The sequence below is a fragment of the Sus scrofa genome, chromosome 11 (genome assembly GCF_054392235.1).
Source record: "Sus scrofa isolate SSC_HxYL_T2T_F1_AM1 chromosome 11, Sscrofa_HxYL_maternal_Yorkshire_Landrace_v2.0, whole genome shotgun sequence".
Classification (NCBI taxonomy): domain Eukaryota; kingdom Metazoa; phylum Chordata; class Mammalia; order Artiodactyla; family Suidae; genus Sus; species Sus scrofa.
In genome coordinates, this window is record NC_139393.1 from 22,065,677 (window position 1) to 22,093,617 (window position 27,941).

The following is a 27,941-nucleotide window of genomic DNA, read 5'->3' on the forward strand; positions in this document are numbered from 1 at the left end:
CCTTTAACCCACTACCGAAGCAGGGGATCCAACCTGGCCTTGGCAGTAGCCGCCCCAGCAAATGCCTAACCCACTGTGACACATCTGGAACTCCTCTGTACCTTCTGCTCCAGTTTTCTGTGAGCCTACAGATGCTAAAGAGAGAGAGCCGGCGAGAGAGAGAGAGAGAGAGAGAGAGAGAGAGAGAGAGAGAGAGAGAGAGAGAGAGAGAGAGAGAGAGAGAGAGAAGGCAGAGCAGCACGCAGGAGTTAGCGGCCCCAGCCTCCTCACGCCTTTATTCTCTGAGTTGAGCAGGTCGCCCTGGCACAGGGACCAGCGGGTGGGAGCCGGCGGGCGATGACAGGAAGGCAGGCGATGTCGTTTGCCCCCCCAGCTGGGTGCCTCTGTGCTCCTGGGGGGCGGTGGGGGGCGGGGGGGCTCAGACCCTGCTGGGCTTCTTGGGGTCCTTGTTCTTGGCCGGCATGAAGGCGTACAGCTCCTCAATGAGCATCTCCATCCGGGCCGTGACCTCCGTCACCGTGTCAATGACGAGCTTCTGCTGCAGCTTCAGCTTGTTGTTCTCCCACAGCGCCTTGTTCTCCTCCTGGAAGATCCGGTGCTCCTCGCGCAGCGCGTGCAGGGCTCGGTTCTCCTCCTGCAGGAGCCGGTTCTCCTCGCGGAGGACCTGCAGGCTCTGGTTCTCCTCCCGCAGGGCCTGCAGGGCCTGGTTCATCTCCCGCAGCAGCTCCAGCGACTGGCTGCCGTCGGGCAGGCTCGGGCCCGCCTTGCCCGCCTCCTCCACCCCAGGCGCCCCGGACAGGTTGCTGACCATCTCGCGCAGGGCACGGTAGGTCTTGGCGTCCTCCTGCGGCCCCGGGGGGCCCTTGGGCTCCTCGAAGGGGGAGGAGAGGCCGGCACCCTGGTCCGGCAGCAGCCCGTGGGGCTCCTCGTGGGATGAGGACACCGGCTTGATCTCCTCGGCCGAGGCCGCCTTCTCGTCCGGCTGGACCCAGTAGGCCTTTCTCTGCTCCAGCAGCTGCTGCAGGGCCCGGTTCTCCTCCCGGAGGAGCTGCAGGGTGCTGTTCTCCCGGCCGCGGTGCACCTGCAGGGCCGGGTCCTTCTTCACCGCATCCATGGCCGAGGCGGTGTCCTTGTGCAGCAGCGGCGAGGATGCTCTGCTGTCGTCGCGGCCCAGCGCCGCCTGGTGCTCCTCCCAGAAGACCTGCAGGATCTTGTTCTCCTTGCGGAGGGTGCGGTTCTCCTCGCGCAGCGCCTTGTTCTCCTCCCGCAGCGACTTGTTTTCCTCCTGCAGCAGGCACTCTTTGGCCAGCCTCTTGTGATGCAGCTTGTGGTGGAAGGACGAGGACGGGGAGAAGTAGGGGGACTGCAGGCGGCAGTTCTCGCTCACCCAGCGCCCGTCCTGGAAGACGAACATCTCGTCGCTGAGCTGCACCCGGGGAGGGTTGTAATCCAGCTCCAGGTCCGCCTGGGAGGTGGGGCGCTCCATGGGGTCCAGGGGCACGGAGGAGAAGCGGTTCAGCGGGTAGGAGTGCTGGCTGACCACCCGGCGGCTCAGTCTAGGCAGGGCGGCCTGCCTGGCACAGCGCGGGGCCGGGTACAAATTGTGGAGCCTCAAGAAGGGCTCGGCTGTGCCCCTCTGCGGGAGAGAACAGGGAAGCCCAGAGTTAGAGAAGGCGTGGGGGAACCCGGGGCTGGCTGACGAGGGAAGAGGCTGGGAGACCCTGCAAGAAACCCAATCCGGGAGTCTCAACTAGCGCAGTGGGTGCTTCTGCACTTGGCCTCTGGGGTTCCTCCTGAGGAAATACTTCGACCCTCACTAGTCGCGACAGTTCTGTTCTATACAGTTCCACGAACTCATAGAATGCGCGCATACTGAACCATTGCCAGGAGAAGAAACACAGGTTCCCGCCAGCCTCTGGTCACATTGTCCTCAACCAATCAATATAAAACTTTGCTTTCTGTTGAAAGACACCTTCCTGAAAATGTATTTTTTTATTTATTAACATCAAACTTGCAGCCAATAGCACTGTACCGTATTCCTGTCTCTGTAAGGCACATCAATATCTTCTGGAGCTTAGGACCCCGAGACAGCACATCAGCGCTATGCTTGAGCGCCACTGTGGACAATGAAGTCACTGACAAAAAGCGTAAAAGTGTGAAAACAACAACATTAAATAAACTGTGAAAAGAGCACTATTTTGCATTCTGAGAGCTGAAACAAGAAGGCGCCTCAACTGGAAACAGGTACATCAGGGAACTTAAATTGTTCATTATTCTCTACATGTCCACGAATCACCACAAACATGCCACGTGTATTGATTTTGGAGTTGCAAACTAATTTCAGTGAGAAAAAAATGGGCAAATTCACACACATGGAATCCACAAATAATGAGAATCCACAATGTATCATGGAGGTTAAAAGCGTTGATGTTGGCATCAACCAACTACTCTGAGTCCTGGCTCCACTCTTTGATCAGTTACAAGAACAGGGACAAATTCCTGTGAGCTTTAGTTTCTACTGTCTTCCATTTGGGATAATTGCACCTACTGCTTTGCCTCATAGTGATATTTTAGGATGCAAAGAGGTCCTGTATGAAAGCACTAAGCGTGGGCTCTGGCACACTTCTGTTACCCTACAGGAAGAATAAACACTGATCAGCTACCCCAGCTGTAGATGTGCACGCACAATTGGCATCACCTAAGAGCCAATCGTATTGTCCAAAATGACAGTGCTTTGGGGAAGTCGCATCTTCTCCCTGGCCCCCATCAGGCTCATCCTTCATTCTTAGCCACCCCTGAGTCTGTCCTGATAGCAGCCCCTTTAGCCCAGAACAATGTGGTGCTAGCTCAGAACAGAGTCCAGCTGATCATTTTGGAAAGAAAGGGCACCATCACTGAGCAATGAGAGTTCCACGTGTGGTGATGAAGATTTCAAGGGATTCATAAAGAGGATTTCATGACGGCAGCCATGCGCCTCAAGACCACCACGAAAAAAGAGGATCCAAGCCACAGAACTTAGATCCAACAAGCCAGGAGCTCTCACACTTCTCAGTACAGAAGAACCATCTGAGTGAGTTTTTTTAATTACTTTTAAAATTTTGTATCAAAGTAGAATTGATTTACAACGTTCCTTCAATGTCCACTGTACAGAGAAACGACTGAGCCCCCCACTACACGTACATATTCGTTTTTTCCCATACTATCTTCCATCATGTTCTAGCCCAAGAAACCTGAGGGAGCTTTAAATGCAGGTTCCTGAGCCTCTACTTGGAAGTCACTCCCTCTTCCATCTGCATTTCTAACCAGCTCCTTCAGATGATCCTGGCTTCCAGGGGTGCCAAGCGCTCTGAGCCAGGTACAGCGAAGCTTGACCAGGTGAGGGTTACACCACGGCTAAAGGCTAAGGGGTCAAGACTGGGGTCACACAGAGTCTCATCCTGGTTCTGTTGCTGGTGTGGAACTAGAGTGCTCTCTCACCCTCTCTGAGAGCCAGCTTTTCACGAGTACAAAAGAGCGTCTTGCTTTTATCCGAAGGGCGCTTTCCAACATCGAATGTCAGCAAACCGTACCTGTACAATGGAAGTAATGACTCGTGCCCTGCTTGGTTCACACCACCATTGTGAGGGCTGAATGAGAGAACGAATGCAAAAATGTTTTGAAAACTGCCAGGTGCCATAGAAGTGGAAGGTATTGTTATTGAGAAAAGGAGGTTTCCCTAATGGAGGAATTCTGAGATGAATTCAAAAAGCGTTGGACAGGTGGAAAGCATTCTGGAGAAGAGACAACAACTGCAGCAATGAATTTAAATAAAAATAAGATCGTGAGAGCTGCTTCTAAACACACCAAAAGCATTTCATCCGAGTACCCTGCAGTGCTCTCCAAAGAGTAATTCCTCCTTTCTGAGGTTAGTTTCACAATTTGACAGCTAGAGAAGATAGAAGATAAGTCAGGTTGTCCACGCATATATTATGCATATATGTAAATATATAATTTGCGCGGCGTATAAAGGTGGTTAGAATTCTTTAAGACCCAAAGAGCTAGATAAATAGAAGGCGCAGTTCTATGCCATTAACTCTGCAATAAGCACATGTCATTAACTTTGTAAGGAGGTGCTTAATCTTCCAGAGAGCGAGGGGGCAGGGAGATTCTGCCAACAGAACCTTATTTACTTTAAGTACATCCAGCCTCCAGGGTTTTCATCTTTCTCAATTGGGAAAGCACACAATGGCACTGGTGGCTGAGCTTGTGATCAGATTGAAACTCACTGGGAAGATCCCACACCATTTCCTTGTAAATTTAAGGTGCCTTGATCCCAGACTGGGATGATAAGTCAGGTCAATAAGGAATGAATTGTGAGAGGTACTCTTCATCCTCAAAGGATGAAGCAAGGCAGGGCTCCATCTCTGCAGAGACATCGTGCCCTCCAAGATTTACTGTGGAAATGTAGTTTTAGGAGTTCCCATTGTGGCACAGGGGAAACGAATCCGACTAGGAATCATGAGGTTGCGGGTTTGGTCCCTGGCCTTGCTCAGTGGGTTAATGATCCAGCGTTGCAATGAGCTGTGGTGTAGGTTGCAAATGTGGCTCAGATCCTGCGTTGCTGTGGCTGTAGCTGTGACTGTGGCGTAGGTTGGCACCTGTAGCTTCAATTGGACCCCTAGGCTAGGAACCTCCATATGCCACAGGTGCAGCCCTAAAAAGCAGGAAAAAAAAAAAGAGAAAGAAAGAGAGAAAGAAGAAAAAGGAAATGTAGTTTTAGTCAGCAATGTGTATTCCCACCATGAGAAGGTGAGGGATGAAGTTTTGTGCTAGGTCCTAAGCTCAGCGCTCTGCTTGCTGAATTCATTTACTCTTTACAACACTGGCTTAATGAGGTGTTATTGTTATGCCCACTTTACAGGTGGAGAAATTGAAACTCAGAGACGTTAAATAACCAGCACCAGTTCACTCACCAAGTCACAAATCCAATTCTGGCTCCCTGAACTTATGTATAGGAAACACATGGAAAATTTCAAATATACACAAAAAAAGAGAGGGTAGTCTAATTTCCACGTAACCATCACCCAACTTCATCAATGACCACATTTGGTTCATATCTATCTTTATGCAACTCCAGAACCACTGCCCTGCCACTGGGTTCTTTTAAAGCAAAATATCATGTTGGCTTCTCCAGAAATACATCAACGTGTATTTTTTTAAACAAAACCACAATGCCATTCTCATCCCTTTAAAATTTAACAATGATCCCTTAATATCAACTGATTCAGAGATCCTTCCATTGTCTCTTTTCTTTTCATGCTCTATTCATGCTTCCTCCATGGTTATGTTAATGAATCAACTAACGTTAATTTGGCGACTGTCCATGGACCCTGCCCTCAGGGAATTCCTAGTCAATTTGAAAATAAGAGCATAGCACCAATTATTTCCTGATGAAAATGAGGGAGATTGAAGTGCAGCCAGCATTAATGCTGGCAGTAAAGTATGAGGGACAGGGCCTGGACATCATAAAACTGAAGAGAGTCCTGGTTCTGTGCTGTATGCGTGTATGGCCTTTATAAAATCACTTAATGTCTCTGCCTCAGTTTCCGTAACTAGAAAATGTGGATGCTAGCATGATCCAGAGCCACCACATATGTTTGTGCAGGCTGTACAAAGCCCAACTCTAGAGCTATTCACACCTGTTGTTGCAGTGTACAACCTGTGCAACCATCCAAAGCAGTTTTGCTAACATCTGCCTTATTTATTTCAGAGAGTTTGTTGTAGAGTTAAAAAATAAAAGGAGAATGGCATCTTTTTTATAGAGAGATACAAACAAGCAAGAATAGTGTGGATTCAGAAGTTGCTTATCATTTCCTTATACTGTATGGAACAAGGAAAAGGGAATAACACTTACTGAATGACTACTATGTGATGGTGTGCTAATTGATTTCCATATTTATAGGCAATATCTTACTGAAAGGAGCTACTGTGTTTCTACCTGAGATCACACAGCCAGCAAGGGTTTAAAACCAGGATATCTGACTCCAAACTGCATGCTCATTCTAGCGCTTCGCAATGTCCAGATATTTTATTATGCATGTGTGTTGCTATCATTACTTTGCAGTGGTTCTCCTATGTCCCATCCCATCTTCTCCCCGGATGAATAAAATATAATTCTCTAGGGACAGTGACCCATGCCTTAGGTTTTTTTGACGTTCCCAGTCCTGGGAATTAGGACCACACATTTCACAACAAGGGGTTCGTGCCCATAAAAAGCTCCTGGAACACCCGGAAAGTTCCAGAGTGATCCCAGCGCCCAGAGCAGCCTGGCCAGGTTTCCCATGAAGAAAAGGATTGGTCTCCTCCCTGATCTGTGGGCAGTGCCCTGGCATGTGGATGCAGACCCAGGAGGTGGGAGAGGAAAAGGTGGGATTCCCCGTGGAAGAAGGGGATGCAAAGAAGGATGCAGGATGCAGGAGGGGAAGACTCATAGCTGTGGGGTTCTTTCCAAAGGCTTTATTAGCCAGGCAACCAAACAGGTTGGCCTCAGAGCAATGTGCTCCCAGCTGTGACATAAGTAGGATGCATTCATGCTGAGGGCCCAGGAAGGGCTCTGGGCACCAACATCTCCCGCACAGATGCCTAAATCCCCCCTGTGGTTGGGGATCTGTCCTTAGCATCAGGCCTGTCCTTCTCCCCAGCATCTCGTGTTTTGTTTTTTTTGTTTTGTCTTCTTAGGCCTGCACCTGTGGCATATGGAGGTTCCCAGGCTAGGGGTCTAACCAGAGCTGTAGCTGCCGGCCTACACCACAGCTACAGCAACGCCATCTACAACATACACCACAGCTCACGGCAGCACCAGATCCTTAACCCACTGAGCAAGGCCAGGGATCGAACCCACAACCTCATGGTTCCTAGTCAGATTTGTTTCCCCTGCACCACACTGGGAACTCCGACCAAGTCCATTAAAGCCCTGCTTTGGCAGCGTCACTGAGGGTTACAATCACAGAACATTCAGCCACCGGAGGTTCCCTTTCAGGCGTGTGAAGCTGAGAGGCCCCAGGATGCTGGAAGGAAAGACCAGCCACGCCACTAATTTTCAGACCAGGTGATAAGCCTGAGCCTCATTATCATATTTTTAAATTAACTCTGCTCCCGAGTGCCATGAGAAAGTCAATGTTGGTTTTCATAAATGCCAGCAGATAAGAGGATAATTCACAGGTCAATGTGATTGATCTTGATAGAATCATAACATTAACAGCAAAGAGGATAAAGATGTCATCTGCCATCCTCTGTGCTCATTTTTGCTAATTGTTGAACACGGAATCTTCTGACATCTTCTTCCTAAAGCTTATTCAAACTGGCAGAGGTGCAGGCATGGTCGGCAGAGTCCATAGCTTCTGAAGAACAAACCCAAACCCAGGGGACTGGGACAAGGGAACAGAGAGGGATGGGGGGCGGCAGGAGTGGAAGGGGGTCGCTGTCAGAATGCATCCTGACCTGGTGTAGGTCCTGCATCAATGGTCTGGCAGTAAACAGTGCCTTTAGGAAGTTCCCAGAGAGCTCTCACTGGGGAACTGGGACCCCCCACCCCCCCACCCCAGAACTGAATCGTTATGTACAAAAGGACCCAGGAGGGCAGAGAGCTTGGGCACTGATGGTTAACGCGCTGGAGGGAAAGAGCTCAGAAAGTACAAGTCCCTAATGTGAGGAAGAAAAACTGAAAATCAATAAGACCTGAAAAGACCACAGGGTGATAACAAACAGTGAGCCATAGGCATCTGCAATGTAACTGAGATGCGTGCCTGGCGGCTTGTTTGGGAGCCAGGAGGCCAGAGGCGCTTTCGGGCAACGCAGGGCTCAGGGCTGCTTGTGGCTGTTCCCTGCTGCAACGAATGGACTCGGTCTCAGAAGGAAGCAGAATGTGGCAGAGAGCTGCAGGGAGCTCGGGGGTAGGCAGTAAAGATGGGGGGGTAGGGGAGGTACCATGTCCCAAAAGCCAGGGAAGACGCAGCTGGCCTGTGCCCAGCCGGGGGCACAGCAGAGGAAGGGGCACTGACCTGGTTTCAAGCCTCTAGCTCCAGCCTTGCCTTACTAGGGGGGCTTCTGGGGTTCCCGGTTTCAGTTCCTACACAGTCTCCCTCACGCTGCTTGGCCCCATGCCCACCACGTGATCACATCACACATCAGTGCTCAGGGCATCTTCCCGCCCCCCCCCCTCGCCCCGCCCCGCCAGTTTTAAGCAGATCGGTCCTTGCCCCACCGCCAGCCATGCACAATCTCCTCTGGGGAGATCGAGTCAGCACACTGGTCCCTCACAGTCCTAGAGGTGGCCCAGTTCAGATCATCTAAACTTACAGACTACAGCCACACCACCCTGAACAAACCGGACCTGAACGCGCCCACATCTCATCTAAACTTAGAGACGCACCCTTCCCCCACCCAGGACTGCCGGCCTGGAGCATCCTGCTGAGGGTCCGGAACCTGACACAGGACTTGTGCGCAGCAGCAGTGCCTCACGTCCTCCGAAAGGCCAGGATGCCCAGGGGCAGTCAGTCCTGTTCCTACACAGCCCTGGACAGAGCTCTCTGGGTGGCTACCTCTACGCTGGATTCCTCCGCCCTACATTTCAGCCCCTCCGGCTGCACAGCCATGATCTTCCAGCAGGGCCTTAGGTGACTCTGAAGAAGCAAGGCTGCCCCCCCTTTGTGACATAGCCATGGAAACAATCCAATCAGGAGAACCCCTCCAGGGAAACGGCTGCTTAGCAGGCGGAGAGCTGAGAATCTCCAGCCCGTCATCCATTCACGGGCTTCCATTCGGAATCCTGCAAGCCCCGCCCCCCCATACTCTTGTCTTGGGCAAAAAGCAGGTCTTAATTCTCCTGACACCCCCAGATGACCCTGCACCCCTTGGGCTGAGTCCTAGGTTGTCTCCTCATGGGTTCAAGTCATATGTTTTTTGGTTTTGTTTTTTTTTTGTTTGTTTTTCTTTGTATGGCCACACCCGCGGCATATGGAGGTTCTCAGGCTAGGGGTTGAATTGGAGCTGTAACCGCTGGCCTACACCACAGCCACAGCAACATAAGATCCGAGCCTCCTCTGCGACCCACACCAGTGCTCACAGCAACAACGGATCTTTAACCCGCTGGATGAGGCCAGGGATCGAACCCGTGTCCTCATGGATACTACTTGGGTTTGTTAGTGCTGGGCCGCAATGGGAACTCCAGGTCTTGCGTTTTTGATTCCAAGTCTCAGATCTCATTGTCTGCCAGCCACCTCCCAGGACCTGCCAGAAATCCAGAGAAGTTGCAGAACAGCCAACGCCAAAAGATCTAATTTTGGAGAGACTGGCTTATTTCAGAGTGTCACAGAGATTTCAAGGGGTAGGGCCGGAAGATCTTATCAGATCACCTAACAAGCTCCCTCCCCACCCCCCATTCAAGACTCAGAATGGCTTAAGTGCCCTCCCCCAGCCACACTGCTGGCTTGGCAGCTGCCCTACAACTAGAATCGGAGGCCTTGCTGGCTCTGCCTGCTCCATGTCCTCAGGCTAGAGTTTTGAAAGGGGAGGGTTATTCTGGCTAACTGAAGGGTTGCATCCTTCTGTGATTATCCCTACCTGAGGCAGAACCACATTGATTGGAATTTCTAGGCTTTCACATCTGGTATCTCTTTTTCTTGTAAAATTTGGCCTCGAGTGCTGCGGAAAAGAGAAAATAAATGGATTTCTGCTTCCCGGCCCCTTCTCTGGGCCTCAGATGCTCACCCAGAAAACAAGACTTTCTACTGCTCACTTATCCCTTCTTGCTAATAATGTACTTTATGAAAATCTGAGTCTGAAAGGATGTGAAAGTGATATCTGATAAGATATTTTACAGTTGATGGCAAAGCCTTCTGAAAGTTTTTGGAGTGGAGGTGCCTAAACCTACCACCTTTTCTAAGATTCTTTTTTTTTTTTTTAAGGGCCGCACCCACAGCATATGGAGATTCCCAGACTAGGGGTCCAATTGGAGCTGTAGCCACCAGCCTACACCACAGCCACAGCAACACCAGATCCGAGCTGCATCTGCGATCTACACCACAGTTCACGGCAACCCCAGATCCTTAACCCACTGAGCAAGGCCAGGGATCGAACCCACAACCTCATGGTTCCTAGTCAGGATTCGTTTCCACTGCGCCACGATGGAAACTCCTAAGATTCTTATTTCTATCTCAAGTAAAAAGCCATACCAGTGTGAGGTGCCAGGTATAGGTCCTATGCAGAAGTTGGTCACCAAAACACTCAGAACATTCCAGAGGTGACATCACAAAACAATATAGGGTTTTTCGAGGCTCATGGTCTCTCTCTGAGCATCAGAGATGGGAATGAGGTATCTGATGGTCTGGGGGAGATCACCCTGGCTGTGTCCACGTGGCTGGTCAGGGTCAGTGTGACACACAATAGCCCAAACACTGGCCCCCTGTTTAGTCATCCTGGCTGATAATCACGTGCCCACAGCCAGGCTGGCTGATCCCCGAGCCTGTGTCCAGAGGTGGCATCTTCTACTCGGATGACTCAGGAAGGAAGAACCCCCAATGAACTCTTTCCAGACTAAGAGAAAAAAATGTAATCTAGGATTTTTTTTTTTTTTTGACACCAGCCAATCCTTCCATCTCTGACACCAATGACACGTCCTACGAATCAATTCAATTCTGACTCGAGTTGGTCCCAGGTCCCATAAGTTAAAGGGTCCTGTCCCCCCAAACTGCCCCCACTTCAGATGCCCATTGCAAATCTTGGGCCACCAGCTATAAAATCAGGAGGTCCCCACAAGCCACTCCTCGGTTTTGATAATTTGCTAGAACAGCTCAAAGAACTTAGGAAAACACTTGACTTACAAATACAGTTTTTGGTTTTGTTTAATGTAAAAGACACAGCTCAGGAACATCCAGATGGAAAGGATGCTTAAGGCAAGGTGTGGGGGACAGGAACGTGGGGCTCCCACACCCCTCAGGCCATGCCACTCTCCTGGCATCTCCAGGTGTTCACCATGGACCCTGGAGCTCTCCAAACCCCGTGGCTTAGAGGGTATTATGGAAGTTTCATTATACAGTCATGATTGATTAATGCATTGGCCTTTGGTGATTGAATAATAGAAAATGCATCTATCACTCAGGAAATCCCAAGACTTTTTGGGGCGCTCTGTGCCAGGAACTGGGAAGTAAGACCAAATGTATACTTTTGCGAGACCACATGCGGAAACTGCTGACACCCGGGCTTCGTGAAAGGGGCAGCCTAGTCCCCCGGCTTCAATTCTGTCAAATCCTTGGCCTCTAGAGACAATCAGTGGGAACCCTCCGTGTATCTTAAGTCTCCTATCAGGCGGAGATCTTCAGCTCCACGTTATTAGACCACACACGGGGGAAGGGAGTGGTGGGCCAAGGTCCCTGTTAACAACCCAGCGGAAGCTCCCACACCCAAGTTACAAGCAAGCCTCGCTTTAAGAAAATCCGATACATGGAAAAAATCAAAGATACACACATGGAAAAACCAAAAAGGTCATTAATCACATTATCAACACATTTCTCCTTTTACATGGAAGCTTCTCCAAGGGTTTCTTTTTTAATTTTTATCTTATTTCTTAATTGATAGAACATGTAACATTAATACAGTGCAGGAATGCCAAGAATGTGCAATGGAGCTCTAGAAATCTTTCATCTGGCAGAGGCTCCTTGGCTGCCCGCTAGCATCTCTCACAAGCATCCTATCTTAATAAATTTATTTCTCGCCTGTCACTTTGTCTCTCGCTGGATCCCTTCTGCGCGGAGGCATGAAAAACCTGAACCTCGGTGAGTGCAGACACTGGAACTAAAACTCCCAGCAACGGAAAGAGGTTAAGAAGCATTCTTCCTTCCAGGACTTATCAGAACCCGTCCCAGGGCCACTAAACACCGACTGTGAAGAAGAACCCAAGTTTGCATCTACCTTGATCCTTAACTGTGGCCCTATTTCCTCTCGCAAACTAGAAAACCACTTCCTATTCTCTCCCAAAGGAGGGCACAGTCTGCTCTGGTCTCCTTTGCCTGCCAAAGCAATAAAGCTATTTTTCTCTCCTTCACCAAAAAAAAAAAAAAAAAAAAAAAAAAAAAAAAGCAATTTTTCATCTGGCCAAACTGAAACACTATGATGGTCCTCAGAAACCACATTTCGGAGTTCCTGTCGTGGCTCAGTGGTTAACGAATCCGACTAGGAACCATGGGGTTGCGGGTTCGGTCCCTGCCCTTGCTCAGTGGGTTAACGATCCGGCGTTGCCGTGAGCTGTGGTGTAGGTTGCAGACGCGGCTCGGATCCCGAGTTGCTGTGGCCCTGGCGTAGGCCGGTGGCTGCAGCTCCGATTCGACCCCTAGCCTGGGAACCTCCATATGCCGTGGGAGTGGCCCAAGAAATAGCAAAAAAAGACAAAAAAAAAAAAAAAAAAAAAAAGGAAACCACCTTTCTACTTTGCTGTTTCTGTGATTTTGACCACTTTAGACACCTCTTCTGAGGGGAAGCATGCAGTATTTGTCTCTTTGTGACTGGCTTATTTAGCCTAATGTCTTCAAGATACCTGCATTTTGGAGCATGTGACAGGATGTCCCTTTTTTTTTTTTTTTTTTAATTGGCCCCACCTATGGCATGTGGAAGGTCCCGGACCAGGGATTGAACCTGCACCTCAGCAGCGACCTAGGCTGCTGCAGTGAGACAGCAGACCCTTAACCAGCTATACCACAAGGGGATTCCAGGATCCCCTTTTTTAAGCTGCATAATATTTCTTTGTGCTCAGAGACCACATTCTCTTCATCCATTCATTCACTGATGAACATCGGGGTGGCTTCAACCTCTTTTTTCGTTTCTTTTCTTTTTTATCCCCCCACTTTTTAGGGCCGCAACTGTGGCACATGGAAGTTCCCAGCCTAGAGGTCGAATTGGAGCTACAGCTGCCAGCCTACACCACAGCCACAGCAACTCAGGATCCGAGCCGCATCTGCCACCTACACCACCGCTCACGGCAATGCCAGATCGTTAACCCACTGATTGAGGCCAGGGATGGAACCCGAATCCTCGTGGATACTAGTTGGGTTCATGAGCCACAACAGGAACTCTGGTTTCAACGTCTTGACCATTGTGAATAACACTGCAATGAACTGGGGTGTGCAAATATCTCTTTGAGATCCCGCTTTTAATTCTTTGGGGTATATGCACAGAGGTAGGAGTGCTGGGTCATGTGAGTTTTATTTTTAATTTTTTGAGGAATCTCCAAACCATCTTCCATAGCAGCTTTGCCATCATTCCCACCCACAGGATACAATGGTTCCCATGTTTCCACATCCTCGTTGACACCTGTCCTGTTCTGTTGCTCTAAGGGTTTCTCTACGTGATTAGCTCTCATGCTGTCGGAAAACACAATTCAGTTTTCCCTTATACCCACACCTCGTGGAAGCACCTGCATATCCACTTTTGAGGCTGAGCTGGGAAGACTAAACAGGAAGAGAAGTAGCTGGATTCATTTCCCAGGGCTGCGCAAACAAAGGACCACAAACCAAATGGCTGAAAACAATAGAAATGCACTGTCTCCCAGTTCTGGAGGCTGGAAGTCCAAAGTCAAGGCAACCGCAGGACCAGGGGGCTCCCTGGGAAACCTGTAGAAAGAAAGCTTGCTCACCATCCTCTGAGCTTCTACAGGTCGTCAGCAGTCCGTGGCCTGCCTGAAAGGCATGGCAGCGCCTCAGCCTCTGCCTCGGGTGACAGTGGCATCCTCCCCTCTGCGTCTATATCTGCTCTCTTCTCCTAAGGCCACCCTACTGTCGCATAACCTCATCTTAACTAATTACATCTGCAATGACCTTATTTCCATACAAGGTCACATTCAGAGGTCCTGCCTGGGGGTTATGACTTCAACAGATCTTTTTTTTTTTCCTTTTTATGGCTGCACCTGCATTGTATGGAGGTTCTCAGGATAGGGGCTGGATCAGAGCTACAGCTGCCGGCCTATGCCACAGCCACAGCCAAACCAGATCCAAGCCAAGTCTGCAACCTATGCCGCAGCTTGGGGCAACAATGGATCCTTAACCCACTGAGCAAGGCCAGGGATCGAACCTGTATCCTCATGGAGACTATGTTGGGTCCTTAACTTGCTGAGCCATAATGGGAACTCCCTTGACATATCATTTTGAGGGGATGCAATTCATTCCATAACGTAAGCTAATGTTAGCCAAACACATAAGGAACACCAGCACTGTGCTATATACTTTATATGTGTTGTTTTACTTAATCAGAATTGTAGGCAAATATGCAGGTCTTGCTACCCTTGATATAAGCCCACCCTTGGGGTCCCTAAACCCACTGCTCTGGACCATCTCAGCAAGTTCAAGTGTACACTTTCACCTACCTACCTCTCACACCAAGGGACACAAGCTCTGCCCTGCAAGGCTCCCCATGGACGAAGTAATTTGCTAGTAAGCCTGATGTATTTTATGACTATTATATATTATTCATATTTATTATTATTCCCATTATATCATCCTGCCTGCTCTTAGACCCCTGGCGTTCTCCATACTTTTTTGGGGGGGAGGGCTGTGGCATGCAACAGCTTGACATGGGATCTCAGTTCCCAGATCAGGGATTCAACCTGGGCTGCAGCAGCAAAAGTGTGGAATCCTAACCACTAGACCACCAGGGAACTCCTCCATACTTTGGCCATCTGGCCCCTAGTTCCTTCCAGGGTGGTAAAAATCCTTAGCCCAACCCTGCTCTGAGGCCACAACTGGAGAAAGAATACCATCCATTCAATACCACCCATTGAAGCAGCTCAGTGGTGGTTTTCTAGTCTGACCGCCAGAGTCATACCCATGATATCAAGAGGAGCTTACAGTAAAGTTCACTCCTGGAAAGGAAATCTTGCTATTGAATGATCATGAAAAGGCCCAGTGTCCAGATGCGGGTGCAAACCCTTCCTCTCCCCATCACAGCACCAGCTGGTCTGCGGAACTCTCCTCCGATGGGCATCCAGGGGTGCCTCTCTTTGCCAGCTCCCTTCTTCCTTGCCTCTGCCATAGTCCATCCCCTTTTCTCCTCAGAGGCACTACTCCAGGGCCAGGGGCAGCCACCAGATCTGTGAGTGACAGCGATGGCTCTCACAGCGTAAGGGTGATATTCTCGGGAGTTCCCGTCGTGGTGCAGTGGTTAACGAATCCGACTAGGAACCATGAGGTTGCGAGTTCGGTCCCTGCCTTTGCTCAGTGGGTTAAGGATCCGGCATTGCCGTGAGCTGTGGTGTAAGTTGCAGACACGGCTCGGATCCCGAGTTGCTGTGGCTCTGGCGTAGGCTGGTGGCTACAGCTCTGATTCGACCCCTAGCCTGAGAACCTCCATATGCCGTGGGAGCGGCCCAAGAAATAGCAACAACAACAACAACAACCAAAAAAAAAAAGACAAAAAAAAAAAAAAAAAAGAGTGATATTCTCCTGATCAAAGACCCCACCTTGTCCTAGGAGGGGGAGGGCTGAGGGACAGAGAGGAAGTGCCTGGGCAATGGACCGCCCTGCCACGTTAGATGGAAAAGAACGTGTACTGAGTCCAAAGGCGGGGCACTGACAAGAACAGAGGAGGCTGCAGACAGCAAGGTCACGGGCACTGGCAACGGCAGACCTGTGTGCACATCTGGAGGCCCGGAAATAATCATTACCATGTGTCTTAGTCGGCTCTGCCTGCGCTAACAAAATACCATGGACCGGATGGCTTAACAACGAACATTTCTTTCTCACAGTTTTGGAGGCTGGGAAGGGCAACACCAAGGTGCTGGCAGATTTGCTTCCTGATGAGGCCAGCTTTCGGGCTTGCAGATGGCCAGCTTCTCACAGTATCTTCCCATAGCAGAGGGAGGCGGGGGAGAGAAGGAGAGAGGGAGAGAGAGGGAGAGAAAGAGGGAGGAAGGAAGGGAAGAAAAGAGAGAGAGAGGGAGCAAGGAAGAGAGAGTGAGTGTTGTGTTCTGCTCTCTCTCCCACTTGTATAAGGACACAAATTCCACCTTTAAGATTTCACCCATGGTGACCCAGTCACACATACATGTACACATTCTTTTTTCTCACATTATCACACTCCATCATAAGTGACCAGACATAGTTCCCAGTGCTATATAGCAAGATCTCATTGCTAATCCATTCGAAAGGCAAGAGTCTGCATCTATTAACCCCAAGCTCCCAATCTATCCTGCTCCCTCCCTCTCCCTCTTGGCTGAGAGAACACTGTAAACCAGCTATAATAAGAAAAGTTTTTAGGAATTCCCATTGTGGTGCAGTTGTTAACAAATCCGACTAGGAACCATGAGGTTGCGGGTTTGATCCCTGGCCTTGCTCAGTGGGTTAAGGATCTGGCGTTGCTGTGAGCTGTGGTGTAGGTTGCAGACGCTGCTCAGATCCCGAGTTGCTGTGGCTCTGTCGTAGGCTGGTGGCTATAGCGCCAACTGGACCCCTAGCCTGGGAACCTCTATATGCTGTGGGAGCGGCTCAAGAAAAGGCAAAAAGACAAAAAAAAAAAAATTAAAAACATTATATTTTAATGTTTAAAAAGATTTCATCCAAACCTAATTACCTTTCCAAAGCCGAACCTCCAGATACCATCACAGTATGCATTAGGGCTTCAAAATACAAATTTTGGGTGGACACATGCAGTTCGTAACACTATGTGACCTGGGCAACTTACCTCACTTCTCAAAAGCTGAGTTTCCTCATCTCTAAAATGAGGAGATTACACCAAATTCAACAACGTAAGTAACAAAGCCGACACTTAGCAAGTTCTCAATAATCATGGTTTTGTCTCCTTCATATAAAATTGCCTTGCTCCCTTTGACTTAAAATCCCAAGCCGCTGATACCTAACTGATGCTGCTGTTAAATCGATTTGATACTACAGCTTGGGTGAGGACTTGTTTGTTTGCTTGATGAATTGATTTGCCTTTGGGGTTTTTGTTTTGTTTTCTCTTTGTGGCCACACTCACGGCATGCAAAAATTCCTAGACCAGGGATGGAACTCAAGCCATAGCAGTGCCCCGAACCACAGCAGTGACAATGCTGGATCCTTAACCCACTGAGCCCACCAGGGAACTCCTTCCTCTTGCTTTTAAGGGAAGAGCATTTTAATACCTGGGTCCCTTCCTCTGCAGCAGGACACATGCATCCATAACCCAGTACTGAAAAGCTTCCTTGAGACTCTTCCCCAAGTGCCAGTTATTACTCAGATTAACACCATCATCAATCATCCACGTTCCGTGAGCACCCACAATTGGTGGGTGCTACGCAGAGCGCGGAGGCAGACATGCCTCGTGGGTTTCTAATCTAAACAGACAGGTGGAGCAGAGACAAAGGAAAGGGCAAGCAGGCAGCCAAGTCTTCCTGGCTTTCCTTGCCTGCACCTTGTCTGGTGATGAATCACAGGAAAATCCAACACTCAGGAGGGGCCACAGGAGAACACGGGAGCCCTGCCCTTCCCCAGAGTCACAGAAACTGCAGCTCCTGGTCTGGGAGTCAGAGATGAGCTTGCGGGGGCAAGGCACGAGGGGAGGGGGGGGCGTGGCGGCGGGGGCGTGGTGATCGTTCTGAGCTTTCTCTCATTGGTGGAGAAGGGGATGGGGATTTGCATGGGTGTCATAAATTATCGTCAGGCCTGACCTCTCCCAACTGCATGGTGTGTTTGGGGAGATTTATCTTGGCCACATAGGGCAGAGGGTAGCTCTTACGCTGGAGCCAGAGGAGCAGTCCGAGCCGAGCAAGGCTTTGGATCACGCTGCTCTTGGGACAGGCCGGGAGCTCTCGGCTTCTGAGGAAGCAGAAGGCAGCAGCCAGAAAGAGCAAGGGAGTTTGCACAGGGGTCTTCGGGTGACAAATACAGACCAACTGTTGCAAAAGTCTGGGCGGGAAGTTAGTAGAAAAATTGAATGTCAGCTCTCGGGGGTGGCTGGTTGAGATACATAGTTGTTATTGACAGAAGAATCAGTCACATTTGTGGGAATATTGAAGGAGCCCACGGAAGAAGCAGGGGCTGGAAAACAGGGCAAATGACACTCCCACATTCCAGGGATAACAGGAGAGCAAATCCTTCTTGGTGGAGTCAGAAAGGAGACTGTGTGAAGGGCTGGTCCCCATAGGTAACCGAAGCTTGGTGAGGGAGGGGTCTCTAGAGCCTGTACCATCCTCAATAAACTCCCCTTCTGAATCCAGGAGCCACTAGAAGGCCCCCCAAAGTTCCAACACTTTCCTCACACTAATTTATTCACTCGATCCAAGAGTGAGTCTGTATCAAAAGACATCCAAGAGTTCCCGTGGTGTCTCGATGGTAACGAACCCAACTAGTATCCAAGTGGATGCGGGTTCGATCCCTGTCCTTGCTCAGTGGGTTAACGATCTGGCTGTGGTGTAGGTTGCAGATGCAGCTCGGATCCCAAGTTCCTATGGCTGTGGTGCAGGCCGGCAGCTACAGCTCCGATTCAACCCCTAGTCTGGCGACTTCCATGTGCCGAGGGTGCGGCCCTAAAAAGACAAAAGACAAAAAAAAAAAAAAAAAAAAGACATCCAAATGGAGATTTTTCAGTATCTAAGAAATTCTGTTTTGGAAAAAGAAATAAATCAAAAGCAGTGACTGCATGGTCTCTGGCCCCATTCTGAGACAAAAATTGATCTTGTCATCACAGGCAAGCAGAAGCCATGGGAGTGGATGCTTCCAAATGAAGAGGCAGGTGGTCCCACTTCACTGCTGACCAGCAGGCACAGAACTGAGGGCTTTGTTTATTAGCGCAACTCTAATCGTGATGCATGTGATTCCGTACATTTCAGTCTAAGCGAAATTTTAAAAATCATCAAATTAGTTAAGTGTGTAATCCCTTCAATTAATTATCCATTAGTTTGCCCCTTAATGATGACAGAATGCTTACCAAATAGCATGTGATCTCTGAATAGCACCAAATAAGCTGATTAGAATATTTCTTCAAGAAGTAACATGGGGGGGTTCCCATTGTGGCGCAATGGAAATGAATCTGACTAGGAACCATGAGGTTGTGGGTTTGATCCCTGGCCTAGCTCAGTGGGTTAAGGATCCTGCATTGCTATGGCTGTGGTGTAGGCCAGCAGCTCTGATTAGACCCCTAGCCTGGGAACCTCCACATGTCACAGGTGTGGCCCTAAAAACCAAAAAAAAAAAAAAAAAAAAAAAAAGGAGAAGAAGAAGAAGTAACAAGAGTATAGTCTGCTCAGCTTCCTTAGTGAGTCTTAATGTGTTCAGGTCTCTGAAAAATGGGCCTGAGATTGGGCTGGCATCACCCTAAGAAAGGACAACCTCTAAAAGTGATCATGCCAGAGAGACATTTGCCTCCACACTGGGTAGGGGACAAGGCAAAGTCAGCTCCTATGTGAGACCCTTTTCCACCCCCATCTGGCAGTGTGATCTCTGCCACTGACTTTTGCTCAGCCTCAGTTTCTCTGATGGTAGAATGAGCATGACAATCCTCAAAATTTAGGGTTGTAGTAAGGATTAAATTAGATAATACAGGCGATGAAAGACTTCAACACAGTGTAGGCAGGTTTCACCTATAGTGGTGATCAATAAATATATATGGGTTGAAAAGTTCAGATGAACTGAAGTCATTACTAATAAACATCACCTCTAAGCAAGACACGGCACTTGGTCGTGGAGATGAAGAAGAAAAGGAGGGAAAAGAAGGAGGAGAGAAGAAATCAGGTGCCCTTCTTGGCTCTCCAAAGGACTGTAATCTAAATAGGAAGCAGAACTGGGGGAGATAGGAGACATAAGGATAATAACAGCTCCGAGATGTATTGAGCGTTCCCTTGTGTCAGGCACTGTCATGAGCACTTAAAGCATCATTTAATCTTCTCAACAATTCTGTAAGGTACATAATATAACGTCCAGCCCCATTTCACAGATGAGAAAACTGAGGCACTGAGTTAAGTAACTTGACTCTAGGGTCACTCGGTAACCGTCTGAGCTAGGCTATGACCTCCAATTCTGCACCCTTAATACTGCCTGTAGCATTGGGGGTGGGGGAGGTCCTAGACTTGGACTTGGAATTCTGGATTCGAATCAGGCACACCATCTGTGTAGCCCTAACTACTTCAGACTTCAACACACTGGAGTTTTACCAGAGTCTCCTCACCAGTAAAATGAGATAACAGTCTCCACAGAATGATCTATAGATCCAAGTGGAAAAATACATTATTGGCTGCAATGCCTTTCCTTCTTTCTTCCTCTCTCTCTTCTTTTTTTTCCCCCCACTTTGTAGGGCCACACCTGTAGCATATGGAAGTTTCCAGGCTAGGGGTCGAATCAGAGCTACAGCTGTGGGCCTACACCAAAGCCACAGCAATGCCAGATCTGAGCCCCTTCTGCCACCTACACCACAGCTCACAGCAACGTCAGACCCTTTAACACTGAGCGAGGCCAGGGATCGAACATGCATCCTAATGAATACTATTTGGATTCATTTCCACTGTGCCACAATGGGGACTCTGTCTTTCTTTCTTTCTTTTTAATGTTATGACTGCTCCCAAGGTATATGGAAGTTTCTGTGCCAGGGAATGAATCCGAGCCACAGTTGCAAGTTATGTCACAGCTGCAGCAATGCCAGACCCTTAAACCCACTGCTCCAGGCCAGGGATTGAACCCGTGCCTCTACAGAAACCCAAGCTGTTACAGTTGCATTCTTAACCCGCTGCACCACAGTGGGAACTCCTATTGACTGCAATTTCCAAATAGCAATATTCAATACTCACTCCTGACGCCAGATAATGCAAAGGTTATTACTAAAATTTGCATGCAAAATGTTTTCTTCATTGAATGAGATGTCCCCCCCCCCAAAAAAAAACAAAAAAACTCTTTTGCTTATTGTTAAAACACCATCATTTCCACAAAGACAAAAATATTTTTTATCTTTTAAAAAATAGCTCCTAGATAGCCCACTGTTAACAACCACTTGTAACCACAGGAAAAGGTTAGCAAATTTAGAACACTGTTTTTTAGAGAAAGAGACAACTGCAAAATCTCTGTGACACAAGAGATTTTCATCGTCATTCTCCATCTTGGTACAAAGTACAGCAAAGATCCTGGGATTTGTTACAACTCTCGCTTGTTCAAATCAGATCGATGACATCTGTGATATCATCTAGTTCATTGTGCAATTCGTGGCTTTGACTGCTTTGCAGCGATAGTCTAACTATGAATCACTACATGGTGAATAAATTTCATGAGTGATGCTATCCCTGTATCCTCATCCTAGCATCCTCTTGATATTCCAAAGCAGCCGCTCCATCAAATGTTACCTTAAACAATTGTTCCATCAGAACATTACATCTAGTAAAGTTATTTACAGTTGAGATCACATCTTTTCTGACATGTCTTTCTATAATTGGCTCACAAAAGAATAGCTCTTTGTATGATTTATTATTGAAGGGGAAGCTGTATCTGTACTTCACTCAGCTGTACAGCAAACAGTACTTGATGGGTTTCAATACTTATTCTTTCAAAGTTTTCTCTGCATCTATCAACAGTTCTGCTGGCTAAGGGATGAATATTCATTTCATTCAGTCTTTCAGAAAGGATTTATTGAGCACTCCGTCTGAGCCAGTCGCTGTCCTAGGTGCTGAGGCAGTAAGGAACAAAATTAAGTTCTCTCGGAGCTGGGAGCCTATGCGGGAAGACAGATGGTAAGCAAATTAAAAAAACTCAAATATATGTCAGGGTAAGCACTCCCAGAAAAGTTCAACAAGATATTGGGATACAGAGTGATGGAGCGAGCCATTTCACGTGATGAGGAAGACTTCACTGAGGAGGCAACAGACGTGTGAGCAAAGCTGTTGAGACTAAGTCATGGAATACCTGGGAGAAGAGCACATCAGCAGAGGAGCAGCAGGGGCAAAGGCCCTGAGGCAGGAGCTTGATTGGTGTGGCTGAATTACACAGAAGCCAGTGTGGATGGGGAAGTGGGAGAACTCAGGATTTTTTCTGACCAAGATGGGAAGCTACCAGAGGGTGCTTGGCAGAGCATGGCATGATCTGACTTAGTTTTAAAAGATTTCTGTGGCAGAGTTCCCACTGTGGCACAGGGTGATGGGCAGCATCTCTTCAGCACCAGGACACAGGTTTGATCCTCGGCCAGCACAGTGGGTTAAAAGATCCAGCAGGGCTGAAGCTGTGGGGTGGGTTGCAACTCCAGCTCAAATCTGACTCCTGGCCCAGGAACTCCATATGCCTCTGGGCGGCCAAAAAAGAAAAAAAAGAAAAGAAAAATTTCTGTGGCCACACTATAGGGAGTAGATTGCAATGTGGCAGACAGGAATGGGCGACCCATTTAGTGGGCCAGACAAGAGATGGACTGGAATGGCCAGGGTAAGTAATTGTGAGATTCTAAACATCTTCTCATATAGAACCACAGAGAGCTGCTGATAGATTTGGCAGTAGGGTAAGAGAGACAGGAGCAAGGGAACTACAGGTTTTTAACCTGAGCACTTGGAAAATGTCGTGGTCATTTATAGAGGCAGAGAAGACTGAGAGTGGGGCAAGGAACGGAGGTCAGGCATTCTGTTGAGACGCGCTGAGCTGGAGAAGATTATATTCAAGGGAAGGTGTCAAGAAACCAGTCATTTGCAAGGGTCTGGCATTACAAGAGAGGCATTTGGAATAGAAATATAAATTTGAGACGTGTCAGTGTGTAAACAGCATTAAAAGCCTTGTCACCGTCTTTTTCCATGTATGATTTCAGCTGTATTTATTGCCGGGAGAAGAAAGAGTGTTTCGCCCAGCAGAATGCAGCTTTTATTTATTTTTTTCCCTCAGAGTAAGAAACCTCAAAAGAAGCTTTTAAGCACTTTCCATTACACTAATTAAAAATGTTGAAGCTATTCCATTGAATGGTACATTATTTAAGTCAATAAAAAACATCGTAGACAACTTTATTGTCTGTTTTTTCCTACCTTGCTGGCTTCACGTCCTTATGAGAGCGTATTCCAGGGCATCACACAGTTCAGGGGAAGGTCATCATCAGCGATAAGCGGGTGTAAATTCGTATTTGTGCAACTACCTGGTCACTTCACTGAAACAGATGCTAAGGCAACCACGATGTCCTTGAGGGGAATGGATAAACTACGATGCATCCAGACACCTTATGTGATTCTGTATTACATATTATTTACGCGCTGAATGTATAGGACTCAGCACCAAAAAGAAATGAGCTCTCAAGCCATGAAAAGACGTGGAGGAAGCTTAAGTGCATATTACGGAGTGAAAGAAGCCAATTTTAAAAGGCTACATATCGTATGATTCCAACTCTATGGTATGCTGGAAAAAGCAAAACGTTATAGATAGCAAAAAATATGTGGTCACCAGTGGGTAGGGGTGGGGAGGAGGAATAGACAGGTGGGGCACAGAGGCTTTTCAGAACAATGCAAATACTCTGCATGAAGAAGCTCGTGGACTTGGAGAACAGACTTGTGGTTGCCAAGGGGGAGGGAGGGGGATGCACTGGGAATTTGGAGTTAACAGATGCAAACCATTGCCTTTGGAATGGATGGGCAATGAGATCCTGCGGTATAGCACTGGGAACTATATCTAGTCACTTGTGATGGAGCATGATAATGTGAAAAAAAAGAATCTATACATGTATGTGTGACTGGGTCCCCTTGCTGTACAGTAGAAAGTTGACAGAACATTGTAAACCAGCTATAATGGGGGAAAAAATCATTTAAAATAAAAAAAAAAGAAAATATCTGCATGATACCACCACGAGGGAGGCATGCCATTATGCGTTTGTCTGAATCCATAGACTGTACAACACCAGGAGTGAACGCTAAGGTATGCTATGGACGTTGGGGAATTATGATGTGTCTGTGTTAGGTTCATCTGCTGTAACAAACACACCACTCTGGTGGGGGACAGGGATGGGAGCGGAGCAATGCATGTGTGAGGGCGAAGCCATAGGGGAAGTCTGGGAAGCTTCCCCTCACTTTTGCTGTGAACCTTTAACTGCTACCAAAAAACTGTTTTGATGAAAAACTTAAAACTGAAAAAAGAGAGATAGAGTTCTGAGAGTGGGACTGCTGCTGCTGCCTCTCCTCTTGTGCACGTATTCTTGCCTTCTTATTAACTTCTACCCACCCTCACAGCAGGTATCTTCTTAAGCCATGTGTTCATTTCGGGATGAGTAGTTTCCTGAGACTAGATAACATCATCCCTAAATCCTCACTCCCTGACACAGGAGACCCGCCATCTACCATCAGACCACGTGTCAAGGGAAAGGTGTCACCACCACCCCTTGAGAAACTCCAGCCGTCCCTCAGGATATTCCCTTTTCAAACAAGACCGTGACACCGTTCAGGCCACGGGAAGGTCCAATGCCAGTCCGTGCATTATGCATTAGTGGAGTCTGGTTTCTTCTTTCTAGTTTTTTAGGGCAGATAAACCTAAATCGAAATTGGGGGGGTTCCCTTCATGGCTCAGCGGTTAACGAACCCAACTAGGATTCATGAGGGTGCGGGTTCGATCCCTGGTCTCACTCCGTTGGTTAGGGTTCCAGCTTTGCTGTGAGCTGTGGTGTAGGTCCCAGGTGTGGCTCAGATCCCGCATTGCTGTGGTTGCGGCGTAGGCTGGCCTCTGTGGCTCCAATTTGACCCCTAGCCTGGGAACCTCCATGTGCCACAGGCACAGCTCCCCCCGCCAAAAAAAATACAAAAAACAAAAAACAAACAAACAAACAAAAACTGAATAGAAATTGGAATATTTTCTTCCCCCAGCCCAGTGCATCTCACTGTCAGAGAAATCCATTTCACCGTCACAGAAGATGACAGTGACCCTGCTGCAGAGTCAGAATGAGGACTGGCCCCAGCTTCTGAATAAACAATCCGTTAACACCTCAATGGTCACTCTCCCCAGTGGCACCGGGCAGTGAAGGATGGTATTAAGTTCCCAAGCTTAAAAGTTCCCCTTGTGGTGCAGAGGAAATGAATCAGACCAGTATCCATGAGGACACAGGTTCGATCCCTGGTCTGGCTCAGTGGGTCAGGGATCCAGCATTGCTGTGGCTGTGGTGTAGGCCGCCAGCTATAGCTCCGATTCAACCCCTAGCCTGGGAACGTCCATGTGCAGTGGGTGCAGCCATAAATAAAAGTTCCCAAGCTTAAATCACAGACATACAGAACAGATTCGTGGTTGTCAAGGGGGAGGGGGGAGTGGGGTAGATGGGGAGTTTGGAGTTAGTAGAGGCAAACTATTCCATTTGGAATGGATAAGCAATGAGGTCCTACTGTACAGCACAGGGAACTATATCCCATCTCTTGGGATAGAACATGATGGAAGATAGTATGAGAAAAACAATATGTATATATGTATGACTGGGTCACTACGCTGGACAGCAGAAACTGACCACACCATAAACCACCTATATTCTGGTAAAAATAAAATAAATTTTTTTAAAAAAGGATACGCTAAAAAGCCACAGTAACTCTTGTTAAATTTTAAAGGCTTGCCTAAAGACGATTAAAATGATAAAACTGTGCTGATTTTCTTGCCAGAAATACGTGGTATTAAATTATTTTTGTAGGCTGGTCAGAAAAAAAAAATTATTTTACCATGTCTTCGTGGCCTCATTTGTCAATTGGCTATTCAAGGCAGATTAAGAATCTGAAATTCTTTCCTGAGGAAAGTTTTACATCTAATTTAGAGTCAAAAATTAAGTGAATTTTTTTATGCTCTATCTGAAACAAAACTCTGAGTTCTACTCAGAAACCAACTAAGCAATGTCCCCTCCTCAGAGGAAACTAAGAAGTCAATAAAAGATGAAACATATTTCAATTTAAAAAAAAAGATGAAGCATCTTTATTTCTACAGTAAAACTGAGATTTGAGGTGGTGGCAAGAATGTAAATGACTCTTCTCAACTATCTGGTTCCAAACGACCTTGAGCGCTAATCCACGCAGGCAGGTCCCTAAGTCCAAGGTCACATTTCCCAGGCCTCCCTTTCTCTTCAGAGAAAGTCAAATCTGAGAATAGGGGAGCCACTCCTGGGTATTCTCCTGCAGATCGTCACACAAAGCAATGTGCAATTCTCTGAAATATATGATCCAGCACTCACAACAAACCAAGGAAACACCTGTCACATGTGTCTGGGTGACTTTGCCCATAACGTGGAATTAGCTGATTGGACCCCTAGGAGAAAGTCTGCAACCGGATGGCTGAAGGTTTACCACTAACCTGGACTCACCGTGGAGCAGGCTGCTGATCACCGAGACGTCCCTGAAATTGTGGGAAACCTGCTTCAGATCCAAGTGCAATGCTTGTGAAAAAGAGAGAGAAGGAGAAGTGTCTGGGTATTGTACCAAGAAGCAAAGCCATCGTTCACTTAGATGAGTTTCCATAAGGGTCAAAGAACCATTTCAAATCTCTAAAAGGAAGAGGATGGCTTCATGCTTCCCTATCATTGCCACGCTGCCTCCTGCAGGGGAATCAGATTTCTTCCTGGTGCTGTCACCACCCACCCCCCAGCCTAGGAGTGGGGGAGCCTGCCTGCCCACTAGCAGGCTTGGTGAGTCAAGTAACAGGCTCCAGCTTTGGACACGGGGGTGGGGATGGGGGTGGGCATCGGTGTACAAGATGCGTCCGGTCTGTTCAGCCACTCGATGAGCGGTGGCAGCACTTATCAAAGAGAATTGTGTCACTTTCTACCCTCAAGTACTAATCCCAAGGACAGCTGAGCCTAAGGATAAGTTCTGTACACTTGAGCATTATTGTCCCTTTCTCCCTGAGTAGAAAATACAATAGCTCCAAAAAGAAAACATCATTCCTTTAAAAGTCTGTATACAAATCTATACCCCCAGCTTTATTATTTTTTGGCCACGCCCACAGTATGTTAAAGTTTCTGGGCCAGGGATCGAACCTGCACCACTGCAGTGAGCCCAGCCACAGCAGTGACAACGCTGTGTCCCCAACCTACTGAGCCACCAGAGAATGCCTAGACCCTCAACTTTTTTTTTTTATTTTTAGTTTTTTGTCTTTTTGCCTTTCCTAGGGCCACTCCTGAGGCACATGGAGGTTCCCAGGCTAGGGGTCTAATCGGAGCTGGAGCTGCCAGCCTACGCCAGAGCCACAGCAATGTGGGATCCGAGCCGAGTCTGCCACCTACACCACAGTTCACGGCAACGCCGGAACCTTAACCCACTGAGCAAAGCCAGGGATCAAACCCACAACCTCATGGTTCCTAGTCAGATTTGTTAACCACTGTGCCACAACGGGAACTCCCTAGACCCCCCACTTTAAATGGGAGCAGATTCTAATGGGTAAAGGGAACTGTATTTTCATGAATAGCATTCGTTGGCAAGGGCATGTCGTTCAGAAGTTTCATTAAAGATCAGTCTTTCTATTACGATCATTGAAGGGAAGCCAAGAGGGGGCAAAAATTGACAGTCTGAAGTCTAGACTCTTGGCTTCAGCAATGCCTATTAATTCAATACGATAAAACTTACAAACTCCCGGGAATCCTCAAGGTGCTCTTAAAATTGAAATTGATTCTGTGAAACTGCTTTCACCTACTCTCATTAAGGAAAATTCCATTTTAACCCAACTCTTCATGGGGAGGGCATGAAGAGAAGTATTATGTCCAGGACTAGAGAATGTTCTTTATGAACCCTGGACCCGGAGGGAGGGGAAACCGAAGGTGAACACCCAGCCCAGACCACGTGTGTGCCTGCAACTGCGGGCTTCTGGCCCCAGCAACTGTTCATCTTCCTAGGAAATTACGTGGAGGAAGCAGCTCGTAATTTCCAATCACACAGCACAGCTAAAGGGCAAGCCATTGTCCACAAAAAGGACAGCAACCCAACATTAAAAGAAGTTTGGGGGAACAGTATGGAGGTTCCTCCGAAAACTAAACACAGAACTACCATATAATCTGGC

At 48.0% G+C, this 27,941-nt stretch overlaps 1 protein-coding gene across 3 annotated transcripts; it reads right to left on the reverse strand.

Moving 5' to 3' along the window:
• Positions 1-248: 248 nt before the first annotated feature.
• CBY2 (chibby family member 2) lies at positions 249-10,416 on the reverse strand. Of its 3 annotated transcripts, XM_084982438.1 has the most exons (3): positions 10,212-10,416; positions 9,601-9,681; positions 249-1,636 (listed from the first exon to the last, which is right to left on the reverse strand). In XM_084982438.1, exons 1-3 carry the CDS (start codon positions 10,284-10,286, stop codon positions 419-421), a joined length of 1,374 nt encoding a protein of 457 aa, XP_084838564.1. In that variant the 5' UTR covers positions 10,287-10,416; the 3' UTR covers positions 249-418. The 3 variants fall into 3 exon arrangements, with proteins under 3 accessions (XP_084838564.1, XP_084838565.1, XP_013835993.3); XM_084982439.1 differs by lacking the exon at positions 9,601-9,681 and having other exon boundaries at positions 10,212-10,384; XM_013980539.3 differs by lacking the exons at positions 9,601-9,681; positions 10,212-10,416 and adding an exon at positions 8,580-8,798.
• Positions 10,417-27,941: the final 17,525 nt, after the last annotated feature.

Coding starts and splice junctions, on each gene's coding strand:
- CBY2 (XM_013980539.3), bottom strand. CDS start 8,798: ATGGAAGCCCGTGAATGGATGACGGGCTGGAGATTCTCAGCTCTCCGC. Junction 1,637..8,579: donor CGGAGGAATCCAGCGTAGAG/GTAGCCACCCAG, acceptor TCTCTCCCGCAG/AGGGGCACAGCCGAGCCCTT.